At 41.4% G+C, this 22,702-nt stretch overlaps 1 protein-coding gene across 1 annotated transcript in view; it reads right to left on the bottom strand.

Moving 5' to 3' along the window:
- Positions 1 to 16,507, bottom strand: part of GPR176 (G protein-coupled receptor 176) — a 91,115-nt gene extending 74,608 nt beyond the window's left edge. Inside the window, exon 1 of the mRNA XM_028506574.2 lies at positions 15,428 to 16,507. Coding sequence (XP_028362375.1) covers positions 15,428 to 15,599 — 172 coding nt within the window. The 5' untranslated portion in view covers positions 15,600 to 16,507. The remainder of the gene's footprint in view (positions 1 to 15,427) is intronic.
- Between the last annotated feature and the right edge of the window lie 6,195 nt (positions 16,508 to 22,702).

Consider the following 22,702-nt stretch of genomic DNA (forward strand, 5'->3'; position numbering starts at 1 on the left):
GGCTTCTTATAAAGGTCATTGGATGGAATAAGTAAAAAAAAAAAAATGGAGGTAATTGTATCATTTCATCATTCCCGGGCATGTAAACTCACAACTGCAAATTTTATAAAATTTTATTATAAAGCCATAAATGATTATGTCATGGAGTTTGTGAATGGCAATCAGACAAATAGCGGAGGAAAACTTCCCTAAAGAATTTGAATGGTCACTTGTGGCTTAGGTTGAAATTTCAGTGGCCACATCACACATGGGTTTTAAAAAAATGATGTAGTGTCTTGCTCTCACAGCTTAAAAATGATAATGGGCTCTGAAAACTCTATGAGGTGGCTCCAAAATGCTTCTAGCAAAAGCAGCTGCTAAAGTTAAGAGGTATGTGGAGAATCAGAACAACTGCATAATGAGTTTTAAGTAGAAAAAAGTAGATCTAACTTAACACACTACTTTGTCACTGGAATTGAAAAATTCTATCAAAGCATCAAGATACAACAGACAGAGAATACTAAAGACAGAGAATACTAAAGATAAAGACACACATTTTTCAAAGTCATGATAAAGTGGTTGTAACATTTGAATCCTCATCCAGCTTGAGGGTCCAAAAGAACACACAGAGAGCTGTGGGTGCACACCATGTCCTACCCACCCAGGCAAGAAGGCACGGGTCATATCTTTCCCCAGAAGCCTAGTCAGAAGGCTCTAACAAGCCCACACAGTCAGCTTGATGTGTGGTCCCTGCGATTGGGTTCACAGTGAATTTTGACTGGCTTGAATCTGAGAAACCTAAAGAGCGGGAGATGGACTGATGAGCTGCTCAAAGAGGCAGAGTGGACAGCAAGCACTCCCAGAATTTAGCAGGGTCAAGGATGTGTGTGTTTGCTTATATTGGGTGTGGGCCAATGGCAGGAGGTCACATCAGGGCTTGTCCAAGAGGGTCACCTGTTGGGGCAAACAGCCCTCAGCAGAGAGAAGCGGGAGGTCCAGCAGCATCCACAGGCTGAGGTTAAAGTAAGCTACTAACCAACAATACAGGTGGGCATCACCACCATCAAGGGACATACAGGTGACCATCCAGGCAGCATGAAACCACTTACAATAGGATCAGTGTGTACAGCCAAGAAACCTTGGCCAAAAGCTCAAGATGGGGGAGGAAGCCAACCAGTCCTCCTTTGCCCAATTTCAAGCTTCTCTCAGGCAACAGGTCTGGACTGGGGGGGTGTGGGAAGGGAAGAATTTTTCATCTTCAGTCAAGTTTGGTGTTCTGACTCCTTCATCAGACTGTACATGTTATATATAGTAACTCCCCTTTAACTGTGAGAGATACGTTCCAAGACCCCCAGGGGATGCCTGAAACTGTGGATAGTATATACTATCCCTGTACATACCATACTCTTTTCTATACACACATACCCATGATAAAGTTCAATTTATAAATTAGGCACAGTAAGAGATCAACAACTAATAATAAAATAGAACAATTAGAACAATATGCTGTGGTAAAAGTTATGTAAATGTGGCACTAATAAATAAAAAAGGGTAACTTGAACACAAGCAGTGTAACACCAAGACAGTCTGCCCCACAACTGCAAGGGCTACTGGGTAACAAGCAGGGTGCACACATGGGACAGAGACGCTGGACGACGAGAAGGATTCATGTCCCAGGTGGGACATCAAAAGATTTCATCATGCTACTCAGAACAGCACACAATTTTTTTTTAACTATTAGTTTACTTCTGGAATTCTCCATTTTTATTTTTGGATGGTAGTTGACCAAGGGCAACTGAAACCTGGAAACTGAAACTGCAGAGAAGGGTGACTACCGTATTAAATTGAGAGTGTTCATGACTGAGGAATAACCAGAAAGCTGTGCAGTTATCCATGCTGTCATGCAAGAAGGTCATGTAATGAAGTTGAAATAAAAAGGAACAAACATGGATATACACATGATTTGGATGAATCTCTAGGGAATTATGCTGGGTGAAAAAAAAAACAATCCCAAAAGGTTATACACTTTTTAGTGCATTTATAAAATGGCTGTGAAATGACAAAATTATAGAACTAGAAATGAGATGATTAGTGGTTACCAAGAGTTAAGAAGGGGGTGAGGGTGAGAGGGAAGTAGCTGTGGCTGTATAAGGGCAACAAGTGGACTCTGTGGTGATGGAAATGTTCTATATCTTCACTGTATCCATGTCAATATCCTGGCTATGACCCTGTACCCCCCTTACATACCAGGTACCATATGTGTACTATTAGGGGAAACTGGGTAAAAGGTACACAGCATGTCTCTGCACTTTTTTTTACAACAGCATGTGAATCTACAATTATCGCAAAACAGTTTAATTTTTTAAAAAGGTGCTGAAAGATGTATGTGTACCTGTGGATGACCAGCCTTTATTAAACTAATTCACACTCTATCAGCTGAAGATGCTTTGAATCTTTTGTAAAACCTACTGCATCCAGTTGTGCAAAAATCAGGGTTTTCAACCTAATGTTGTTTGGCTGTATTGGTGTATTAGTGTACTAGGGCTGCCATAACAAAGTGCCACAAACTGGGTGCTTAAAACAACCGAAACTAATTGTCTGATGGTTAAGAGAGCTGTAAGTCCGAAATCAAGGTGTTGAAGTGCCATGCTTCCTTGGAAACCTGTAGGGGCATCCTCCCTTCCTTGCTGCTCTTGAGTTTTTGGTGGTTTGCCGGCAATCTTCGGTGTTCCTCGGCTTCCAGCTGCCTAACTCCAATCTCTATCCTTATCACACAGTGTTCTCCCTGTGTGTCTCTGTCTTCACGTGGCCATCTTATCAGGGTATCAGTCATGTTAGATTAAAGATCCCTCCTACACCAGTATGACCTCATCTTAAGTAGTTTTATCTGCAATGACTCTATTTCCAAATAAGGTCACATACTGAAGCACTGGGGCAGAACTTTCACATATCCTTGGGGAGGGGCACAATTCAACCCATAACACTTGGCCAGAATCAAAATATTCTGTTTGTTGTTTTCAGGCCCCCTTCAATATCCCCATTTCCACCACTGAGCTTCCAGGACAGACAGGTAGAAGGAGTGGTTCCGTAAAAGTTGATTGAAACTCAAGGACACCACCCTGATCTCACACCTGTAGGATCCATCTGTCTTGGGATAGGCAGCCAAATACCACCTGGAGCTCCCTGGTGACACCATCTTGCAGCTACTATCCCATAGGCAGGGTCAGGCCCCCAGGCTGCTTCTAGCAATAATTCTGACTGCCTAGGATCCAAATGCCTCTAAAAGTAACAATGACATCCCATACACATTATGCTACTGGGCTCAAAATGTTGCCTGTCTTATTTCATTGGCTCACTCTAACTTAAATCAGGTTATAACTTCCGTCCTTCTGGATTTCCTATCAAGAGACCAGCTGTCCCTATAGATATCTGGCTTTTGTGAACATTGCTCTAGGCTACTGGCTATAACTGTGAGTGTCTGAATCCTGGCTGTAGGCAAAATACCTGTTCATTTTCAGAAAGCTCTTAAGCCTTATGCAAATCAAGATAATGGCTATTTAATTAATTGTTCTATTTAATTTCCCCCAAGCATTTCATGCCATCAGTCACTACTTACTGAGCACCAACTATATGCCAAGCACTGTTCTAGATCTTGGGGACACAGCACTTCATGAGACAAAGTCTCTGTCCCTGTGGCTCTGCATTCTAATGGAGAAGGACAAACGAGGTAATAGCTGATATTCTGATCAAACAAACAAGGTAATAGCTGGGACTGCAACAACCAGGAAGATGTGAAGTGGAGGTGGGCCGCTTTAAATAAGGCTGTCTGGGAGAAAGTGACATATGAGCTGCAATTTAAAGGATGAACCCAGGTCAGCCACAGGAAGCATGTAGGTAAGAACATTCCAAGGCAGAGAATAGCAAGAACAATGACCTTCAGTGGTACTGAACTTGACATGTTAAAGAAACTGAAAGGTGGTTTGGAAGATATGGGGGATGTCTCTCTGCTTTGCTCCTCTCTACCTTTTGGCACTTGCTCTGTGCCTTCTGCCTTTGCGCTATTTAACCGGACAATGCCCACATGAGTCTGGCCTAGGTTCTTCCCAGGACCTGGATGCCTGGGCCTTGTGCTGACAAAGCTCCTGCTCTCCCCTCTATGCCCTAGCTTGGGTCAGCTAAGGACACACATTTCCCCCACCCCCTACCCATGCTTAGACTATCCTGAGAGATGGACACCAGCCACGGTGAAACCTGAAGCAGAAAACATTGAGCAGCCCGTTCCCCAACATGCCAGATGTCTGAACTTCCTCCACACCACACGACTGACTGTGGGGAGGGTTGTGCTTCTCAGGACTCACTCACAGCCTTTCCCAGTGACCTTCCATAGCTTTTATAAACACTGAGGAAAGCAGAAGCCAGCTTCTGACCCAAAGGCTACTACTGAGACCATCATCCCCCAGGGAGGCTACAACTAACAATGGCACTGCCTCCCTTTTCTAACACAGCTTGATTTTTTTTTTATTTACAAAGTTTCCATATTAATTAACCATGAACTATTTATGTGTAAATACTCTTGATTCCAGCCCTGGCTGGCGTAGCTCAGTGGATTGAGCTCAGGCTGCGAACCAAAGTTCAATTCCCAGTCAGGGCACATGACCCCCAGCAAGCGCACATTGATGTTTCTCTCTCTCTCTCTCTCTTTCTCCCTCCCTTACCTCTCTAAAAATAAATAAATAAAATCTTTAAATAAAAATTTAAATACTCTTGATTTTTTTAAAGGGATGTTCAACTTCGATGGACGAAGGCTATCTGATGATTCAGAAGAGTTGCAGCGTTTCCTGATCCAGTGTGCTCTCTTCTGGGCCCTGTCTCTGACCATAAGCGAGCCTTTGACATCCCTATAAGGGGGTCAGCCTCCCTCCCACTCCTGGGCCTGAGGATGACCTTCCACTCCTGACCTCTTGCTCGGCCACACTTACAGTCCTCAGTGTCGGTGAGCACCTTTCCAGCTGCTCATCTATCTCTAGCTTCCACTCAATTCTCAGGACTCTGGGCTTCAGATGCTCTTCATTCCTGGGCATCACACTCTCATTGCATCAGGCCCTGCCTGGCTGTGACAAGGGGCTAATGAGCAAGTCACGACCCTTCTAGCTTGTTTACCTAAATGGAAGATACAAATAGTATTTTATATAAATAAATAAATACCCGGCTGGCGTAGCTCAGTGGATTGAGCGCGGACTGGGAACCAAAGTGTCCCAGGTTCAATTCCCAGCCAGGGTACATTCCTGGGTTGCAGGCCATAACCCCCAGCAACCACACATTGATGTCTGTCTGTCTGTCTGTCTGTCTCTCTCTCTCTCCCCCTTCCCTCCCTAAAAATAAATAAATAAAATCTTAAAAAAAAAAATATATATATATATATATATCAGGTTATTTCTGTTGTATATGTCAAGACCCCAACTCAAAGAAGTTTAAAAGGGAAGTTTGTGGTTTTCTAGTTCACATAACTGGAAAATACGAGCTCAGGAACTCTCAAACAGTATCATCAGGATAGCCTGCCCCCCTCCCCCTCCCTCTCTCTCCCCACTTCCCTCCCACCCTTTCGGCTTTCTCTCACCCTCACCTCTGCTTCTCTCTCTGCCCTTAGTCTCTGCTAAGCAGACAGCTCCTGGCTTCCTTTATCCCTACTTAGCAGCTCCTTTGGAAAAAAAGAGCAAATGGTGCTTCTCTATCAGCAATTCTATGTCAAGCACTTTGACCAAGCCTGGATCCTGTGACCATCCCTGTACTAATCACTGAGCACAGGAATAGGATCCTGGGACCAACAAAGTGTAGATCATGTGCCTATCCCTGTCTCCTGGGGTGGGAATGGGACTGTGCAGAGTACCCTGAAGGGCAGGCATACAGTGAGAGGGGCTTGTCAAACTGAGCAAGACTACAGTTTGATTCTCTTCATTCCATAATCTTTCAACTATCTGCTACCCTCTGCTACATAGGCTGGAAAGCTAAAAATACTACTTATCAGACAAGCCTTGCAGTTAGGGTACAGGCTCACAATCTAGATTCTGCCCAGCAGCTGTTCCCTAAGAAAGCAGACACGATTAATGTGAGGTAGTGGCTGCGTGCAATCATCAGGTTTTCTTGTAAGTGCAGGGAGATGACAGATGCCTGTGCTGCTTCTGGGCCAGCTGTGTCCTAGGTTCAACAATCCACTCCCGTATTTCACTGGTGGTACATGAACTGCAGCTTCATGATTCCTGCTAGAACCAGTGGTATGACTGTGCATATTTTTTCACTGTGCCTCTACCTCTGTGACATCCAGGCTCTCGTATAAATCCTGAAAGCATCCTAATACCCTGTAAAAATTTCTTTCTTCCTAATCTGGCTAGTTTGGTGTAGAAATAAAATTAATACCTTGTCCTGCTGCATTACGGAAAAAAGGTGCACATTATGTCCCACAGTCAGGAAAGAAAAAAAAAATCCTTGAACCCTGAGCCCCTTTCCTCCGTCAGAATAAAGACATACATTAAAAAGGCCCAAGACCACCCTGTCTAGCTCTGGTCCTCACAAAAAATGAAATCTTGAGCCTTTCCTGTAATTACTGGCTTCTAATAAGAACTTCATTGTTTTATAACTTTATTGGCTTTTACAATGCTGATATGTGAAGATATGACACAATCTTTGAGGTTATAACACTGGTGTAAGATAAATGCTTTTTTCCTCCACAATAAAAATAATAACTATAAATTTGGTAATCTTGCAGTGGCTTTCTTTTAAATGCTTGTTTTATATTACATTTGGCAAGCCGATCCTTCTAAAGCCTGAACTCCTTTGCAGTCCATCTTAGCAAGTAAAATGTTTTTCTTTAGTAAATGCTTTTGTAGCTGTGTCTCCTTTTGACAACAGGCTCTTTGTTTCCAACTAAGAACTCCGATGAATACTGGAAAGGAGGCCCGCCACTGACTGCGCGCTCGTTGCTGGGGGAGAGAGGTGCTGTTGTGGGGAAGGAGTATGCTAAAACAATACAAACAGAAAATGTCCCTACCTTATTTCATAATGTTATTATGATTGAATGATGTGGTATATGTTATAAACTATAAGCCCCAGCAAAAATGTAAGGCAAAAGCAGTATTCTTGATTGGTAGTAACCATGCTGGCAGGTAAATCAAGGGCACCTAACACTGCACAAGAAGCATGCATCCCCATTAGCAACACTCTCCTTGTCCTTCCTCATTACAGACCCTCTATGAATTTCCTAAATGAATTGACCATCACTGGAAATCAACATTCCTGAGTTTTCCTCCTTCATTCCACTTACTATAACTTACTTTCCTTAATCTTCCAAGGTATTCTTACTCTGACCAGATGCCACCGCCTCACTGTAAAGCAACCAAACTTTTGGTTACATATCTCCTAGAAACAAGTCTAGCAATCATTCCACCTTGTGCCCAGAATGTGTCCTGCTTACTCTCCACCTTCTGATTCTGGCAACATAGAACTTAGAACATTGCTATATAGAACACCAAGAAGTGCTGATAAAACAGAAGACATCTTTAAATTCTAGCTGAGTGTACAGGAAAGAAAAATTCCCAGTTGTCTGAGACAGAGACTGGAGTACTTGCATTGAGGGGTAATTTTCAGACCAGAAAATAGACCATCACTGCTAACTTTAGGTCTCAACACCCACACAAGGACTGAACTGACCATGGACTCACCTGAAGCAGGTAGTTGAAACAGAAATTCCTGCATAAAGCCAGAATCCTCAAAGCGTAGCCACCTCAATAAAAGAGAATGGAGAAAAAAAATCTATCCTCAGAGAGATGACAAGGAAATATGTCTTCTCCAAAACACCTAGCAAAAGCAAATGTGAAACTTGTAAAGGCCACATCTGCACCCAAGAGCAAAGAATCCTCCAGAAAAAGAAAAGAGACTCACGTTCAAAAACTTACAAACACACAAGGAAATGATTCACAATGAGAGAGTCAGCAGACACAATAAGCATCCCAAGGTAACAATGTGAAATAGTATAAGATCCGTCCAGAAAGTATCTGGCCATGTAATATGAAAAATAGAGGCATTTATTGAAGAAGATACGAGAAACATTGTACATAGGACAAGACACCTCACTCCCCTTCAAAGTAGGCACCTGAGGACCTCACACCGTTCTCCCAGAGTCTCTTCCACCGTTCAAAAACACTCTGCAAAATCCTTTGTTGAACTTGCCATCAGCTCCCCCGTCATATTTTCCTGAATCTCACTGATGGTCTGAAATCTCTTCCCTTTGAAAGGTGACTTTAGTTTTGGGAAAAAACAGAAGTCACAAGGCACCAAATCTGGGCTATAAGGGGGCTGAGTCGCCTGGATGATTTGATGTTTCGCCACCGAACTCTGCACAAGACGTGATGCATGAGTGGGCATGTTGTGATGAAGTTGCCAATCACCAGTTGTCCATAGCTGTGGCCATTTTCATCATATTGCATCTCTCAAACAATAAAGAACACTTAAGTAGTACTCCTTATTAATTGTTTGGCTTGGATGAGCGTAACTGTGATGGATGTAACACAATAAAAACCACAGTTAACATGGTCTTGATTTTGCTGTGACTTTGCTGTGCCTTCTTTGGATGTGGAGAATCAGGTGACTTCACTGGGATGACTCAGCCTTTGTTTCTAGATCATAGCCCATAGCCATAGATCCACTATTCATACCTGGTTATGACCTTCTTGACAAAATCTGGTTCATTGGTAGCGAGCAGTTTGAATCAAGTCATTAGCAACTGCAGCACGATGCTCCTTGTGCCCTGGTAGCAGAAACCATGGAATGAATTTTGTCACGACACATTCCATGCCAAGACCCTGAGTCAAAATCTGGGACACAGTAGTTTCTGGAATCCCCAGATCAGCTTCTAGTTCTCACACTGTCAGTCCCTGATCTTCGCTGATTGCAGCCTATACACCTTCAACATTCTCAGATGTTCTGCTTGTTGCAGGCCTTCCAGAACATGAATCCCTTTCAACAGATCCTTGACCATCTTTGAAGTGTCTGTGCCACACTTTTATTTGGCTGCACTCACTGCATTGTCCCTGAAAGCCTTCTGAATCATCCAAATAGTTTCTGTGGAAGAATGTTCAAGCTTAATGTAAAATTTGATGCAGATTTGTTGCTCTACTCACTCATTTTGAATGCGACAGCCACACAGTACACATGCTCACTCAATGACAGCTACCACCCCCACTGACTAGTACAGTGAAGTCGTCATTGTTCACACATGCACATTCCAGTCCACTCTCCTTCGCTGCCAGGTTACATCAATGTTGTGCAAACTGTTCTTGTTATATTAACAATAGCTGTACATTTTTCCAGGCAGACCATGTGTGTTTTAAATTATTAAAATAAAAATAAAAGGAATTTAAAACCATAAAGGAAGAATAAGACACTAACATCAACTGATAACTGCCTGTTCCTTTATGTACCAATATATGCCTATACTCTCAGTTTTTCTAAATGTTTTACATGTAATAAATAGGTTTGTCTGTATGATATGACTGGAGGTTCCTAAAGATCCACCCCACAAAGATCCATCTCACCCATTTCCCCCTATCACCTGTCAAATATATGAAATACTCAACTCAGTCACTCTTTTTTGCTTAAGATAATGAACTTTTTCTTAAAGTATCTTTGAAGATCAATATATTAATATACTAACATCTGTCAACATCTACATCTAAAGTGGTTTATTTATTAGCAGGCCACCATGTGGGAATGGAATACAGATACTATTACATTTGGAAGAGAGAAGACAAGTTAAGCAATCAAAAATAAGGCCATTGGCCATCCAAAAGGACAAGAAAATAAGCAGTATATGTAGAGAGGTAATAAAGACAAGAAAGTAAGAACTCTGAAAATGGGAGCTGGCTTTCTGAAGATAGTTTTTTTTTTTTTTGCTTTTTATGTGTATCTAGAGTAAATTCTTACTTTTAAATTTTGGTTAGGGTCATTCATACCTTAGTCTAGCCAAAAACTCCAATAACAACTTTAATAATGGGATAAATGTGACTAATAACAATTTCCCACCCAGCCAATGTAGAAGTTTCTTGACAATAAAAATGTTCTTACAACAGTTTCCAGTCACTACTCAATCTAAATGTCTTATTCTGCAAATGACAAGTAGAGAAATTCTTTGACAAACTCTACAGAAGAAATACTTTCAGAGACTTGGATGTCCCCAAGAAAAATAGAGCCACTGTCTGTTTGTTCCTGTTTTGAGACAAATTTCCTCCCATTCTACAAAATCCCACCTAATAAAGTAAATGTATAGTTCTTAGAGAACTATACATATTTGGAGCTGAGGCTTTGGGACAAGAAAAAAGTAACTAAAAATGAAAATTTCAAACAGGAAATTAATTACTTGTTTTGTTTACTAGCACCAAAAATATCCTACTTATATACCTTAACTGTCAACATATAAAAAAATATCTTAACACCATGTAAATGCTGCTCTGATTGGGGATGGGATTCTTGAAAAGGTTACCTTTCTAATCCTAAAGGCAAAAGATTCCTTTATTTCAGTAGCACAAACCACAGACTAAAGTCCAGAATAAAACAGAACCAGGTAAAAAAAAACAACACAATGACCAAACTTTAAAGTCTTCCTGGTCCGATGGGCTCATTGCTATTGGAACATTTGGAAAGCTACGATTTTTTTAAATAATTCTAGAGTTAGTTATTTTAGATGACATCAGTTCCTGTTAGGAACAATTTAATGTAGCATATTTACAATGCAGCCAGTTCATTTATTAACATCCCAGCAGGTACACATGACTGAGCCCTAACAAAAACAAGGCATATTAACACACATGAAAAGGGCTAACTGCTAGTCCATGTGGAAGAATCCAAGAAACAGAGAAAAAAGCAATTACCTGATTACAAGTCTTTTTTTAAATTTTATTTTATTGTATTTTTTCCCATTACCATTTATCCCACCTGTAATCTCTTCCACCCCTACCCCTGCCCTGCAATCACCACACTGTTGTCTGTGTCCATGAGTTCTTTCTCTTTTTTGCTTAATCCCTCCAACTCCCAAACCCCCCACCAGAACTGTCAACCTGCTCTCTATGAGTCTGTCTCTATTTTACTTCTTAATTCAATTTGTTCATTAGATTCCACATATGAGTGAAATCATATGGTATTTGTCTTTCACTAACTGGCTTATTTCACTTAGCATAATGTTCTCCAGGTCTATCCATGCTATTAAAAGGGTAAAATTTTTCTTCTTTTTTACAGCCAATTACTATTCCATTGTGTAAATGTACCCTCCCTGTTTTATCCACTCATCTACTGATGGACACCTGGGCTGCTTCTAAATCTTGGCTATTGTAAGTAACACTGTAATGAACACAGGGGTGCTTATGTTCTTTAGAATTAGTATTTCAGATTTCCTTGAAGAAAGTATTAATACATTGGAGAGGAAAACTCACAGAATGAAAGAAAATATTTGCAAATCATATACCTAATAAGGATCTAGTTTCCAGAACATATAAGGAAGTTTAAACTCAGTGACAAAGGCACAAATAACCCAATTTAAAAATGGGTAAAGTATCTAAACATATTTCCCCAAAGATGACATACAAATGGCCAATAAGGGCATGAAAAGATACTCAACATCATTAGTAATTAGGAAAATGTAAATCAAAATCACAATAAGACACCATGTAATACCCACTAGAATGGTTATAATAAAAAAGACAATAATAAATGTTAACAAGGATGTTGAGAAACTAGAACCCTCATGAACTGCTGGTAAGAAAGTAAAATAATGCAGCCACTTTAGAAGGCAATCTGACAATTCCTGAAAAGGATAATTTATCAAGTTACCATATGACCCAGAAATATCACTCTTGCCATATATCCAAGAGAACTAAAAACATTATGTCCACATAAAAATGACACAAATGTTCATAGTAGCATTATGCTCAATAGCCAGTAAGTATATGCTACATTTCAACCCAAATGAAGTATATGCTATTACACAGATGAACCCTGAAAACACTACTTTGAGTGAAAAAAGCCAATTACAAAGAACCACATATTATACGACTCTATAACATAATAAATATCCAGGACAGACAAATCCATTGAGACAGAAAGTAGATGAGTAGTTGCCTAGAGCTCAGGGTATTGAAGAGATATATTATTTAAATAATATTATATACAATTCTTGAATTCTAAAATACACAGCAATTAATGTTTCCTATGATCAGAATATCAGTTATTCCAAGTTGTTGGGGATTTTTCCTAATACTGGACACTAAAATGGTTTTCAAAGAAAAAGCTGTAAGGCATCAGTAGTACAAAAGAATTGAAGAGAAACAGTTTGCCACACTGAAACATGCCTTTTGGGGATATTGATTATTTTAAGGTGGTTGTTTTTAAGGAAAAAAAACTCAGAAGAACCTTTGGCTCTCCCCTTTGTCTGCCTAATGGAATTCAGATTTTAAAAACTTGCTCCAGGAATGAATGAATGAATGAATGAATGCAGTGTGGCAGACAGGGAGGAACCTAGCACTCTGTTTCTTAGAATCCCCTCAGAGTCCCATTGTTTCTGGATGGGCCAGCAAGAATGTGTTTACCAAATTTTGTTCCTCATCTACCTGCAAATTGCCTTCCTTCCTTTGAAGTCCAAACCACTACCCCCTTTCTCTTTAGTTCAAGATGGCCCAATCTGTCCTCCTCCGGTCCCATATTCTTACAAAACTCCTGTATGTACATACATAATAAATTTGGTTATTTATTCCTGTTAATCAGTCTCACGACAATTCGATCAGCCACAAGAACTATGAGGGAACAAGGGAGAAATTCCCCCTCCCTCACAGAATTATTTTCAAACAATAGCGGGCTTCTGGAAATTCCAATGAAAAATTCTAGAAAATAAAGGAAGTATATTTGAATTTATTTAAAGGGGAAAGAGAAAACAAATATTTATTCATTTATGTTTTGGGACAGGGGAAAAATGTGGATTAGAGTTAAATGCTATTGTAGACACTATTCCATCCTCCATTTACTTTTCAGCCATAGAGATTCTTCCATGATAAATCTTTTTATTCTAATCTCTGCTGTTTTTTTCTATTGGGGGAGGGGCTTCATAAAACTATGCTTCCCAAGTTTAATTGCCTTGCAACAGACTGTACATGACTCTGAAACTGAAGTTCTGAGCCTCAAGTGTTACTACTGGGAAGGTTCAATAACATAGATGTGTTTGTATGGGTCAAATCCTCAGAGAACAATGAATCAAGAATAGCACTAAGTAACAAGTACACAGGACAATGTTATTTAGCTAAGCTTTTAAGAAAACCAGAAGTACCTTTCACTTTTGCACAAGTTCTATGACTTTTGATTTCTAGACATTTAACCATATTTATACTTTTCCTGAAACTAAAAATGATCAAAAAGAATTCTCTCTTAGGAGGGCCCAAGCAACATGGAGGGGAAAATATGTCCCCTTCGATAACTCAAACATAACGAGATCAAGGGGAAAATCAGTCTCTTGTTTGGAGACATTCACAGAAGCAGTTTTTGCATGTCAATTAAAGAGCTTTGTGGGAAAAAGTTGAAATAGGGGCAGATTTACATAGGAATTCCAGAATCCAATGCAAGTTACAAAAACAGAAGTATTACAGAGGAAGCAGGACATTTGTTAAATGTCTACCATTTGCCCTGCCTGGTAGCTCAGCTGGTTGGAGTGTTGGGCAGATGCTCCAAGGTTGCAGATTCTATCTCTGATCAGGGCACATACTAGAAGCAACCAATGAATGAGTAAGTGAAACAACAAAACTCAGTGACTCTTCTCTCCACATCTCTCTCTCTCTCTCTCTCAAATAAGTAAATAAATAAATAGTGCTCTATTTGCCCTGCCCTTTACACACATGCTCTGCCTTCTATTAGTCAGACTATAGGAAAATTTTTCCCCACACCATCTTCAGGGTTGAAGCTACCCATGGGGAAAACAAAACAAAACAAACCATACATATACATACATAAGAAAAAATGCAGGCACTTCCACTATCCTCCCAATAATCTACACTTACATCCATTAAGTTAATGTGACAATACTAGAATTTAACTCTCAATAACCTACAGGGCATTGTGTCTGGTACCTAGTAGGTAATCCGTATTCCCTCAGTTGTTTGTTAAGTGAATATTGAAAGTCCTTCGAAAACAAGCTTTTGCTTTTCAGTGTATATTTAACATTCCACTCATAAAAACACATTTACACACCCACACACACAGTCCCTAGACACAGCTACATAGATGTCTACTCCTGAAAATACCATCATGACAAAAAGTGGAAGATAAATATTACGATAGACTGAGTCCGGGTGATAATAGAGAAATTAAGAGAAATTCCAAGTGCTTAAAATCCTTCCACTGTCTTTTGATATCAGTTATCTTGCTTTCTACTGAAATTCATAGGAGTCTACAAAAAAGTAATTTATCCTACAATGAAACTTTAACACTGACTGCTCTTGGTCATAAAATCACACACAATCACAATTTTTGTACATCATTGTAAATACCGCATCAGAGAATTTACATTGAAGCAAAGCCACATATTTACAAGAAATATGCAACTCGTTCAACAAAACAACAGAAATGAATAGAGTGTACCATGTATCACTTAAAGAGTAGCTACCAGAAGTACTAGTAATTCTCACACTAGTGGACAAACGTTTTTTACTAGTGGCTTATTTCAATTCAATGAATTTCCATTCAATTTCAATGTTCGGAAGAAAAGATCTTCTGAACAACTATACCTAAAACTGTTGTGTGTGGTGTTTTGTAGGTTTTTTTAAAATCCTGTCTTTATTCTGTACTTCGAACAAAACATAGGTAGAGAAATAGACAAGATTTTTGTTTTGGTGTTTAAAACTTCTGAACGCAAGAGTTTAACTCCACAGGGTTGTTTACCAGCAGGTCGATGCTCTGAAAAAGCAAGCCATAAAACGTGCAAAATAAGGCTCTCTCAAAATAATTTTACATACAGGGAATAGACGAGAGAGGAAAACACATCCGTCATCAGCAAGCAAACATAAGCTTTGTTCCTCCTTGTAAACAAGAGATGTTTACAAGGGAGCTCTGCCCTGGGACCCGAGATGTCAGAAATTATGGGCACAATCCTGCGCCCATCCCGAAGTGTTCCGCAAGGGCGACCTGGGGAGGCTGACCTCCACCTTGCCCAAGAACGCTCCTCAGGCCGGTAGAAAGCCCTATCCGAACTCCTCTGCTTCCGGAGAGGGGCAGGAGTCGACCGTTCCTGCTTAACTTCCCCGCAGTTACCCTGGTATTCTTAAGCCTCCTTCAACTATATGCACTTTGCCATACAGGGAACAACAGATGGGCGCCTGTGCCCCCGAGGCAAACCCCCTAGAAAGCGCCTACGCGGACGGCTTACCGAGCAGCGAGCCTATGAAGATGACGACCTGCACAGTTGTGGTGAACTGGCGGTACAGCTGCGCCTCGACGAACTCCCCGAGTGCGCTGCGGTTGGTGCCTGCCGCCTCTGTGCCCGACGCGTTGCGCGGGTCGCTGGCGTTTCTGAAGATCCAGCTGCCGTTATGCCCCATGGCTAAGCTGGGGCTCCAGCTCTGCTCTTTGCCCCCGCGTCCGCCCGCCCGCCTGCCTGCCTCGAGCTCCGCGCCAGCCTCTCCTGCCCCAGGCGCAGCGAGACGCGCGGGTACCTAGTGGAGTCCTGGAGAACCCAGGGCAGCCTCGGGTCCCCTCACGACGCCACATCACCAGCCCCGGCGCTTGGGAGGCGGGGAGGAAGTAGGGCGAGGCTGCGCCCCATGCCCGTTCCCTCCTCGGTCCCCGTCAGCACCCACATGAAGATGGCACGGTCAGAGCCGGCCGAGCGTAGCCGGTCCCTCCTCCCGGGTGGTCAGCACTGCCAAGCCTACTAAAAGGAGGTGGAAACACTAAAGGATGCATTTGATGGTCAAGGAGGGAGCTCTCCGCTCTCGCCGCCCCTTTCAACCTCTGCTTCTTCCAACCTCCCAGCCCCCGAAGGCCGGGACATCCCTCTAGAGTCCTCTAGACTGACGGGCTCGTCCCCACTCCTTAGAGGGAAGGGAGAATTTGGCTGAAGCCGTTTTTCAGTTCTACTGGCTTTGAGGCTGGATGGCGATGAGAAACCTGTGAAAGCCCAAGACAAGTGGTCGACGCCCCGAGGGGAGCCCCCAGTCCCCGACGGCGCCCGTGGCCTGGGAGGATTGCCGTGAATCTCCCCCAACAGCCTCGCCCTCAGCACCTGGCCGTTCCCCAGCACTCCCGCACCGTCTCCTCCAACCTCCCTTTCTCAGCTGCAGGGACCCGTGCCACAGCCCCTTTGCTTCTGCAAGGCCTAGTGCCCCCTCTCCTGACCCTGCTCCAGCCCTCGGCTGCTGGGAAAGAGCCTCACTGCCGCCCCAGCACAAGGAAGGACGCCCCCAAATCGGTGGGGCACGATCTGCGCGGGCCGCGGGACTCCCGGTGCGCGCCTAGGGCAGAGGGGAGGGGGCGCGCAGCCTGCGGGGGAGGTCACGTGAGGTGCCTGGCCCCGCCCCCCACGGTGAGGCGACCGCGAGGACGGCGCCATTTTGGCCCTCCTGAGCGTGAGTTTCTCGGCTCGGAGTGAGGGAGGCGCGCAGGATTCTCGTCTGGTCTGGTCTCGCCGCCGTGGCCGAGCTGGCGGCGCCTTCCAGGCTTGCTTCCTTTGTTACTGCTGTTACTGCTCCTTGCCTCGTCAGCAGAGGCTGCCTGAGGCTTACAATTGCACGTCGCTGTCACTTGGGCTAGGAGCACAGTCTCCCGGCTCCACAGGCCTCGGGTGTAGCCGGTGCATTTAAGAAGGATGAAATTTAGGGATTCACTGCACGGTTTCCTTAGCCTTTTTATCGAGCCTTACTTCTAAAAGGTACACGATATAATCCAGGGCTGGTGAATTCCAAGAATGAAGAGTTGGGAGAGAGTAACTTACTGCAGGCTAATGTAAAAAAAAAGGACGGGAAGCAGGGATAACCAAATAAGCGAAAAGAAACGGTCAAGTAAGAGAAGCTGAATGCGAAAAGACATGTATGGAATCTAGAGAAAGGATCTGGGGAAAAGAACAGGAGAAACGAGACAGGAAAAGACTACTAAAGATTGTTTTGTTTTGACTGTATGGAAACTGAGTCTTTTTAATAAGGAAAAGAACGTGGTTGAGTTCTTTGACATGTTGACTAATAGGACTAGGTTCCAGAACAATAACTTTTAAGAATTGATTACAAATTACAGGGTTTTTTCTTGGTTGCCTCAAGGCTGATCGTGCTACAATATGGCTACCTCACTTTCACTGGTAACACCTATAACTCCTCTTGAAAGATCAAAAGTCCATGTCCTGTACATGTTTGGATTCTCCCAATAACTACACATAATAATCTTCCATGTAAGCAGTTATTTTAAACATTTTGGAGGCCAAAAAGGAGGAAGAAACAACTGATTAATTGTATTTTTTAAGTTAAAATTTGTTCTGAGAGTCCAAACATTTTCTGAGATGAAACCCCTTACACCATAATCCTTACAAAACAAAAAGGATAACAATTCACCAATTGTTATCCAGCACACTCCCTTAGGAAAGCTTAGGGAAGAATGTGTGAACTGTCCAGGAAACAGTTGTAAAAATAACCCTTATCCACCTTCATCTGCCAGCCCCCTGTTCAAAATTTCTGAGGATTGGGATAAGGGTGTAGGAAGGAGTCCGTTTTACAGGTGTAAAGATTTTAGTAAAGCAAGAAACCTCTCATTCTGTTTATTCTGAAAAGATACCAGTAAATGCTCTACAACAGGGGTGTCAAACTCGTTTTCACCAGGGGCCACATCAGCCTCATGGTTGCCCTCAAAGGGCCTAATGTAATTTTAGGACTGTATAAATGTAACTGCTCCTTAACGAGGGGCAAGGAGCTCAGCGCTGCTGCCAGATAGAAACAAGATGTCGGGCCAAATTCAGCCTGTGGATCTTATGTTTGTCACCTGTGCTCTACAAATTGGTGTTAGGGTGTATAGGGTTAGTTGAATCAAGAAATAACCTGATCAGCTGAGGTCACCATGATTCTCAGACTTGCAGGAGGATTGCTTTGTGAAAATATAGGACTAAGGACATAGTTCCTATGTCTGTATCCTTCATGAATTTTTCACTGGCTACAAAAGAATTAAAGATGGACCTAAGAGATTGGACATGATTTAAATATATGTTAAGCATCACAGTAGTGTTAATTTATACTTACAGGTCACCAGAAACTCAGTGGCTTCAAAAGCAGCAATCCTTTATTTTGCTTACAAATTTGCATTTTGGGCAAGGCTCAATGGGACAGTTTAGCTTGCACTGCATGACATCAGCTCAAAAGTGGAGGCCATGGTCTGGAATCTGAAAGCTTGTTCACTCACATGTCTGGCAGTTGATGCTGGCTGTTGTTGGGAACTTAGCTGGGACTGTCAACTGGAATACCTGTGTGTGACCTGTCCAAGTACCTGCTGTTTTCTCACTGCCTGGCAGCTATGATCCAAAAGTGAGTGTTCCAAGAGAAGGCAAGGCAGTAGCTGTACTGACTTATGACAATCTCATAAGAAGAGCATGTGGAATGAGAAATATTGTTGCAGTAATTTAAGGAAAATATAATCTGCCATAATACTTTCCTTTTGTCAAAAGAAATCCTTTGAAAGATATATTTCTTTTGGAATTAAACTTGAAGAGGTCAAAACCCACAAAAATGAATTACAGTCCACTTCAATTACTTGTCATATACAGGAGCTTTGTGGATATGAGCCAGCCAGTAGTAACACCTGGCAGCAGTGTGGCACACTGCCGTAGCTGATGGCAGGCAACTGGGACCACCAGCCATCAAGTTTATGTGTTAGGTAATTTTTAGCCAAACTTTCTGGAGCTACAGTAAAAGCAGATAATGGGAAATGGGGTAAAAACATAAGCAACCTCTGGCTCTTAGATAGTAATGTAAGTAACGTTCCTCTCCGGTAATGAACAGTATAAGAAGGCATTCCCAACTTAAAAACACCACAAAGTTTTTAAGTTTGTTGTTTAAAACTCAGGATCCATTTCTGTGTAGAAATAATAAAAATGGTGATATTTTTCCCAGGCAGAGTGGGGGCAAAAAGAGGGAGTGAGGCTTTTGGGGATTAAGGGCTCCCAGGGAGGTCCTACTGAGTCTGTACCTGCCTCTCAGAAGGTCTGCCTCCTTCAGTCTTTTTAAAGAGTTAGAGAGTTACTTCTCTTTTCCTCATACCATTAGTTCAGTCATTTAACAAATGTTAATACTCTTGTACTGGGAAGGCAGGAATATAGTAGTATGGAATAGACTAGATTCTCATAGCTTTCTCCAATCACCTGTTCCTTAATCATGCACCTACTGAGATTTGCTTAGGAATTTTCCTTCTCATAACCATGGGAGAATAGGTATAATGGTTAATTTTATGTGTCCACTTGACTAGTCTATGGGTGGCCTAGATATTTGGCCAAAGGTTGTTCTGTTTGTCTGAAAAGTATATCTGGATGAGATTAACATTTGAATCTGTAGACTGAGCAAAGAAGATTGAGCTCCCCCATATGGAAGCAACCAAAGTGCCATCTCAATAGACAAGTGGATAAAAAAAAGCTGTGGTGCAGCTCTTTTATATGCAATGGAGTGTTAAAATGTTAAAAAAAGATATATGCAATGGAATGTTACTTGGCCATAAAATTCCAAAATATTAACATCTGTGGATGGACAGCATGGATGGACCTAGAGGGTATTACACTAAGTGAAATAAGTCAGATAGAAAGACAAATGCCATATGATTTCACTTTTATGTGGAATCTAAAGAACAAACAAAATTGAAACAGATTCATTGATACAGAGAACAGACTGATGGTTGACAGAGGGAAGGAGGTTTGGGGCTGGCTGAAAAGATGAAGGGAGTAAGAACTACAAACTGGTAGTTAGAAAATAGTCATGGGGATATAAAGTACAGAACAGGGAATATAGTCAATAATATTGTAATAACTGTGTATGGTGTCAGGTGGGTATTTGAAATATTAGGGGAATCGCTTTGTAAAGTATACGATTATCTAACTACTATGCTATACACCTGAAACTAAAACAAATTAATATTGAATGTAAACTGTAATTGAAAAATAAAATATAAAACATTAAAAAAACAATGGGTAGACCTCATCAAATCAGTTGAAGGTCTATGTAGAACAAATTGGCAGTGGATAATTTTTAAAAGCCTATTTCCTTCTCTATTATCACCTACTTTTTTTTCTTATACTCCTATGGTGTAGTGATAGGTGAAATTTGCAGATAGGTGCTAATAACAAGTCTTTCCATGCCTATAGAATGTAATAGGATCCATTTCTGTTCAAAAGAATGTCCAGATTTCAAATTTCTTGGGCATTTGTTGAAGAACAGCAAGGGGCTTAGGTAGAGGGAAGAAGAGATAAAGTAGGATTTATGATAATTGCAAAGACCAACATAGTGTTGGGAAATGAAGAGAGCCTGTGGGTTTTGTTTCCCCTTCCTTCTTCTCTTTTCTTCATTGAAGTTCTCCTCCTCCTCCCTCCTGTACCCCACACCACACCCTCACATGCCCCTGCATGCCCTTTCACTAAAGGTAGAAAAAAGAGAAAAGCTGGACAAATGAGAATATTTTGGGTTGGTAAGCCCAAGCAGCAGCATACTGATAAAAGGGGTCCTTATGGCCCTGATGACCCATCTGGAATAAATGGTTCCATTTCCAAATGGCTATTTCTATGCCTGTATAAAAGACATAGATTGTACAGATTATTATGTAGATATTACTAGTATTCAACAATATCTTGTTCTTCTTATGAGCACACAGAAGGTGATTTTTCTCAGCTGCTCTTGCAAGTGCACAGGGTCACTCGACTATTATGACTAATGGTATGTGGGTTAAAATGACGAATCATCTGGGTTATGGCAGTGAAAAGCTGCAGTTCTCAAGTCTCTCTGCTGCCCTGCCATTGCAATTATGGAGGGTGTCTTGTGTTGAACTAGAAGAGCTGAAACACCGAGGCAGCCTATGTTTTCAGCTACTATATTGTGTGGGGATGGTGGGGAGGGGGGCAGGGGAATGGGCAGTTGCCCTGGACAGCCACCCTGACCCACAACAAATTTTGTTTGAGCAAAAAATAAACTTTTATTGTACTAAACAACCAAGATTTTTGGAGCTGCTCATTTAACAACCCAGGCTATCCTAGCAGATACAGTTATGAAAACTGGGGCCTGCATATTTAAGAGAGTACAGACTTATTTCAGAAGAATGGAATCTATTGAGTCAGGACTTCTAAAACAGCTCTGTGTTGGTAATGGCAGTAAGGATGTCCTAGGTCCTTGTAAGATAAAAATGGTAGCTGACAATAGAGCCTGTGGGGATCTTTCAATTGAGCTGCTGGGTTTTGTTATGTCCAAAAACATATTGGTCTCTGGTAAGTTTATGTCATTTAAATGATTCTTTTGGAGAGTACTTAAGTTTAGTGTAGGTGATAACCCATTTTTTTTTTCTGGAAGCCCAGACTCTCTTTTTTACATAGACAAACCCATCAACTCCCTCAAAATAAGCCTAGTACAGCAGGGGCAAGGGGAGCAGCAAGACTGTTGGTGTCAATTGGACCCGGGTTTGAATGCCTGCTATATACCATTTCCATCTGTTATGCTGGGCAGTTACGTGACCTGTCTAAGCTCAATTTCCTCCTCCACCAAATAGGGATTAAAATGCCTATCTTGTAAGACTATTTTGAGGACAACAAAATACCAAATTAATGAAAACCTCTAATGGTTCTGGCATATTGTAGGAAATCAATAAAAGGTAATATAATGATTTGTATTTGTTGCAACATAAATATCAAAAGGGGAAAAAGTATCACCTTTCAACATCTTAAAGAATTCTCTTTGTATATTTGAATAAAATACACCCTAACAAGCCTTGTATTTCAAAAAATGAAAGAACCATTTAATTTGCAATCAGCAAAGGATAGATTGACTTTTGGGAAATTTTGCTTGAAGCTTTAGAAGTCCAAAATTTAGCTTTTACATTATTGGGCTAAATATGTTTACTTTAGGATTTTAAGGTTTAGGTATGTTAAATTATCATCAGAGCAATTATTTGTTTAAAAGTTACTAGTACAGACCTTTCTCTAGTCCAAATCATCTCAATATGTGGACTGTGAAATCGTTTCCTAGTGATACGAATCTACAAGTATATCTCCTAATGCAGTTTCCCAATTTGTAATAGTCCTCACACCTATAGATTGCTATTAAATTCATCAAAATATCAGAGATGGAAGACTGAATACCCACATAGTCTCACATACATAGAGGCCCACACAAGCACATACACACATAGTGACTATTTTTTTAATAGCAAATATGCCCAAACTAAAATATCCATGAGTATATCGCCTTAAAAGTGGTCACCTTGAAAGCTGTTTACCTGTTAAAGAATATCATGACTTCTCAACACATTTTGGAGACTCTTTTTTTAACTTCAGAAGCAAGTACATCCTTTCCTATATCCTGGATCCTAACAAACATGGCCTTTAGGAATAAATTTGATTTTTTTGAAAGAGCCCAAAGTTACCTGGGACCAATTCTTGTGAATTAAGTGATCAAGGTAGGAGCACCTTCTTTGCTAAAAGACA

The sequence above is a fragment of the Phyllostomus discolor genome, chromosome 1 (assembly GCF_004126475.2).
Source record: "Phyllostomus discolor isolate MPI-MPIP mPhyDis1 chromosome 1, mPhyDis1.pri.v3, whole genome shotgun sequence".
In the NCBI taxonomy this organism is placed as follows: Eukaryota; Metazoa; Chordata; class Mammalia; order Chiroptera; family Phyllostomidae; genus Phyllostomus; species Phyllostomus discolor.